This window comes from Spermophilus citellus (assembly GCF_964194105.1).
Source record: "Spermophilus citellus genome assembly, chromosome: 13".
In the NCBI taxonomy this organism is placed as follows: Eukaryota; Metazoa; Chordata; class Mammalia; order Rodentia; family Sciuridae; genus Spermophilus; species Spermophilus citellus.
The window spans coordinates 58,428,340-58,433,786 of NC_138193.1; the positions used below are offsets into that span (position 1 = coordinate 58,428,340).

The 5,447-nt window shown below is 44.7% G+C and overlaps 1 protein-coding gene across 1 annotated transcript; it reads right to left on the bottom strand.

Moving 5' to 3' along the window:
- Window positions 1-606: 606 nt before the first annotated feature.
- LOC308632792 (gastrokine-3-like) lies at window positions 607-5,012 on the bottom strand (the record flags this gene model as incomplete). The annotated part of the gene is made up of 6 exons (XM_081265152.1): window positions 607-701; window positions 1,452-1,593; window positions 2,563-2,670; window positions 4,328-4,462; window positions 4,627-4,680; window positions 4,959-5,012. The coding sequence occupies 6 exons, from the start codon at window positions 5,010-5,012 to the stop codon at window positions 607-609; spliced, it is 588 nt and encodes a 195-aa protein (XP_081121278.1).
- Between the last annotated feature and the right edge of the window lie 435 nt (window positions 5,013-5,447).

The window sequence follows — 5,447 nt, forward strand, 5'->3', positions numbered from 1 at the left end:
ACTCAGGAGGCTGAGGTAGGAGGATCATGAGTTCAAAGTCAGCCTCAAAAACTTAGCAAGGCCCTGTCTCAAAATAAAAAAAAAAAAAATTTAAAAGGCTGGGGATATGGATCGATGGTTAAGTACACCTGGGTTCAATCCCCAGTACCAAAAAAAAAGAAGGAAGAGGAGGAGGAGGAAGAGGAGGAGGAGGAGGAGAAGGAGGAGGAGGAGAAGAAGGAGGAGGAGAAGAAGGAGGAGGAGGAGGAGGAGGAGGAGGAGGAGGAAAGAAGGAAAGGAGATACATCCCAAGAGAGGGAGCTCCTCCTTTGCACCATGCCTATGTGTGATTTTCTAGGTTGCACGTGGCTTGCAATGTTGAGAGGACAGTGCAGACAGGTAGGGCCCATCTGCTAGATCAGTAATGAAAGAAGCTTTATTGTTCTAATCCAGAGAAAGAGGGTATATCCATTTTCCCAGATTTCAGAATGGGGTATTGGATTGAAAGAAAGAAGATGGAGATCTGAAATGAGCAGCTTCACATAGGCAGAGACTGGGCCAGGTATCTGCCCCAGGCCAGCAGCCCAGGCCAAGTGGGTACACTCTTCATGCAGCTGACCTGGAGGTTCAGAGTCCAGGAATCTCACCACAGATGGAGAGTCCCATAAAAGATAGAAGCTGGATTGCAAAACAGGAAGTAGGGTCGACTGCCAGGGCAGTACCTTTAAAAAGAAAGAGAAGCATTTTATGAGCTGCACCTGGTGCTCAGCAGAGATGTGGAACCTTGGGAATGGAAGGTTCTACCTTCTCCCCTCCCAAGACAATAAGTGCCTCTATCTCTCTATTTCTTTTACTGACCCATAACTATCCTCCTTAATCCTCTAGCCTCTCCCTCAAGTTCTCCTGAATCCTTTTTCATTGGTAAACTTATAGTAAGGTATAAATGACTGGCAATAGCCTAAAGGAACAAGTGTCCTGGTCATATACAGACTAGGGCGAAGATCATGAAATCTTATCTGGTAGCTTTTCAAGCTGAGGTCACATCCCCAAAAGGGGTGCCAACCACTGCGTTGTTCCTTTCCCAGTGTGGTCTGTAACTATTTGGGTCTTACCTCTCCAGCCTTCTTGAGAACAAGAAGTGAGAACCCCAAATGGGACTCTAACTCACAACAGACTCCATGATGCTTGGGCATGATGTAGCCTTGAGTCAGGGGAGGACATCCATCAACTGTCAAATCCCTTTGATGAGATAGCTGACCTTGACCTTCTGATGAAGCTAACTCTGCTCCTCATTCTCAGTGATTCCTAGTGTCAAGAAATCATCTCTGCCAGCAGGGGCAATACATCCTGGGCCATGTGATTTTTATACCACTCACAAAGAAATGGAATCAACTATCGCTAAATTATGCCAATGACCTAAACACCATACTGCACCTTTTGACTCTCCCAAGGTCTTGGATTTGTTAACACACCTTTTTTCTGCTGATGAGCAAAGTAGGTGGGGACATCTCTGCACAGGTCCTTGATGAGAATTCCATACTGAGCTAAATTCTTGATCCGGCTGGGTAAAACAGTGTAGGTCAGGCCGTGGGTGGATGGGTAATGACTGGAATCCTGAAAGAAGTGGCATGTTAAAATGGTGAGACAGCATATAGAGGTGGAACAAGAAGGAGGAAGAAATGAAATTCTGGGGCCCTGGTCCTCAGGTGAGTGGCAACAGGATGTGTTTGATTCAATGCACAGAACTAGGCTGTGAACCCAACCTGTCCTAGAGTTCAGTCTCAGACAGCAATATCCCATCTAGCCACAAGGAGGCGACATTACTCTAGAAAAATTTGTAGGTTTGAGTGACCTGGTGGTGACTTCCTGTCTCTTCCTTTCATTCTCTAATGCTTTCTCATCTCTGATGATAATATAGAGTAGATAAAAATTATTTGTTGCATTTACATGTTTTTTCTTGTTAATTCAATCAATGGGCTATTTTAGACTTTTCTAAGAATATAAGTTGCTTTATTTTTATGTGACATGAAATCTATTTTTATTTTTTCCCCAAAGTCAGGAACCCTTCCTGCCAGTGTTTCCAAATGTGCTCTGCAGTTTTCTTAGCAAATGAGTAGATTTCAAAGAATTTCAAAGGACTTCTTGCTGGTTTTTAACTTATCTTAACAATTCTTGTCATTTCAGTGGTTAAGGAAGACAGATTCAGCAGTCTTGGGCTCATTTTCATTTAAAGTCAATACTTGTGTATTGTTTGGTGGTGGGAAGGGAAAGACAGAAGGTAAGGTGATGTGAACATTATATTAAGTCACTCTGATATTTACAGTCGACAACTCACATTCACTACCATGTAGCATGAACCCTTTGATGAATACAAATATTGAAAGGTGGTCACTGCAAGAAATTTTCGTTGATTCAGTTATAATTTGACTTGAAGAGGCCATTTGTATAATGTTGTAATTTCATGGGCATTAAGAGCAAGCATGAACTAAGTCACTCCTTGTGCATAGAATTGTCCTAGGAGATTAGAGGTAAGCTGGAAAACACCAGGGTAGGAGGGGACCAGAGCGACTTGGTCACACTTACCTGCCTGCCTAGGGCCATGCTAATGTCATCCAAACTTGGGAAGATTGCTTGGTCCATCTTGGCAAGAACACAGGCCATCACGCTAAACAGCTTAGCCACAAAGAGGGCCTTTAAGCAACACAGAAGAAACATGTTATTCATTCAGTCACAATAGTAATAGGCACCCACTCTCTGCAGGGACTGACATCCAGCTGTTCTGACTGTAGTGTAGAACACACCAGCAGCGTGCTGATCTGAACATGGAGCAAAGGTTAGCACCAGTACCAGTAGCAGTGCATACCAAGCCCTGCAGCTCTCCAGGCCTAGTGGCACTGTCCCCTGCTATTTTTGCTAGAGAGGGTTCAGTCCCCAGGAATCCCCTGGGGCACTCTGCAGCCACTAAGAGACAGGTGGGCCCAGAAGCACAGGGAGTTAGCTCTGGTAAAACAATTCAGTTGAAGGTCCTGTTCTGCCACTCAGCAGTCATTAGGGTCCTCAGTGGCCTCCCTGCTTATCAATTTCTTCATCCATAAAGCAGAAATAATGACTCCATTCCTACAGTGTTGTCATGGAGATGACAGGGTGAAATGAGATGCTAGCTGCTTGTGAGAGCATTGGCAAGTTTACTGAGTACTTGCTGAAGGTACAGGGCTATTAGGAGTTCTGGATCCAGACCAATAGACTTAGAATCTAGCACCAGGCCTGCCCTGGGTATCCGCTTTTGTATGGCCCTGGGCCTGTCATTTGGTCTCTCTAGACATGGATTAGAGATGCAGACTCTTGCAGCTTTCTCTGACTAAGGCCCACGGTGAATCCTCTCCAGCAATGGTGTTGACTTTCTGTGCTCCGTAGAGTGTGCAGCTGTGGAATATTTTATTGAAGAAAAGTTTCCATGGCTTTCAGTATCGATGATGATCACTAGACTGTGTGCCCTCTAGGAGGATTCCAGAGAGGTCTCCTAGAAGGAATCGGGAATGGGCTAGGTGAAGAGTGGAGGAAGGGTCAGGAAAGAGAACATGGTGGGGATGGGTGAGAGTAGAGGGGACGCCTGGGGTGAGGGCTCCATCCTGAACTGTCCAGAGTGGCTGGAGAGAACGTGACAGAAGTGGGTGGGGGAAGGCCTGGATGGCAGAGGGCATGAAGAGTGTGAGCTTTTACTTCAAAGCCCTGCCAGGGTGGCAAGGCAGTTGTTGAAGCTGTTTTGCAGATATGGCAACTAAGGCCCACAAGGCAGAATGAGATTCCTGAGATGAAGGTGCTTTTCTGTAAGAGAGCAAACTCAAGGACATGGGTGCTCCCTTCCTGATCTTGCCTCTTTCTGCTAGCACTTGGTACTCAAAGAGATGGCAAGGTGCAGCCAGATTTCAAAAAAAAAAAAAAAAAAGAAAAGAAAAGAAAGAAATACATTGCTCTTCTTTAGAAATAGACAATAAAACCTGGAGTCAAGACAAAATAACTTTCATAGCATATCTCAGTTACAAGACATGAGGGTTCTTTACGTGGCCTTCTTAGGATTTTGGCAGCCACATACAGTCAACAACTCACAGAAACCCAAAGGGATGCAGGAACCCCAGACCAGTCTCCTACACTCTCTGGCTCATAAAGAAGACACTGCACCTTCAGTAAAGCTGGTCCCTTACCTAAAGGCATGCATTTCTATTGAGGACCTAAACCTGGAGAAGGCAAATGAAGACAGTGTCCTCTTCTCTCTGGAAAAGCATTGAGCTACATTTGGGACCAGACAAGGCTTCCTGTGGCATTGTAATGAATGCGTTTCACATCTTACATTCTTGTAGTCCAAGATTCCATCCCATTGACTCAAAACATTGTTGTCTCGGATGCTGACCATACCTCGGAAGGCGTTGATATGGATGAGTTGGGTCCCAACAGATCCATCCAGAGGATGGCTGTCACTGATGTTCTAGAGAAAACCAAGCAACAGTGAGAAGAGTCAAAAGCCCAGAGTATTCTGTAAGTTGAAGGGTTACCCATATGAAATTTGAGGGATGTCACTCTGATTATCACCTTGGAAATATTTCTGCCCAAAGGGGACTAGACAGATGGGACCCTCTTCACTCTACTTACCCTGAGGGCCAGAGATGGAGTTAGGAAGAAGACCACGAGTATGGAAGATGCAGTCTGAAATGGGAACAAATATCAATGCACTTTTTCTTTAACTTCAGATGACAGTCCACAGTCTAAGGCACTGCTGGGGCAGAGCCTCCTTAAAATGATTTATAATTTTCACTGTCTCTCATGCCCACAGGGCTCCAGTGTGTATCAGGAGACAAGTTCAATATGGTTGAATGGGGTATTCTGGCTTCTCAGGAGGCAAAGCTTTATCATTCACTCAAAAACACTTACTGGTTTGCTTCTGCAATCAATCATTGGGATGAATATTAGGCAATCTGACATACCTGCATACAGGGTCTGTCAGATTGCCTAACAATCTGCACACAGGGTAGGGCCATCCTAGGCCAAATGTAATAGTAGTCACAATTCCAGGCCTCCGTCTCCTTTAGCTGCACCTTCTTCTCTACTTCCAGCCACTGGTCTAGATCGTTATCCAAACCCCAAATTACATTTTTGGTCCTGCCTTGCCCTATGCACCCACTTAGAAACAGATATCCTATTGATTTCCTTTCCTCTGGATTCTCTCAGCTTGCTTAAAAATAAAAGACCAATCACCAGTTATTTTTACCTTATTTTGAATAGATTGTATTCAAATGTGACCAGTTCTTAAAATACTGGTTGCTGATCATTTCCTTTCTGTGTGGCCTGGCTTGCCATACAGGTATTTCAGGCATCAGAGAAGAAGTGAAAGAGAATTAGTTGGGGGTGGCAATAGGCTAGGGTGAGAAAATGCAGCAATGAACCCTTCCCTATATTCCACAGCTCATTATCTG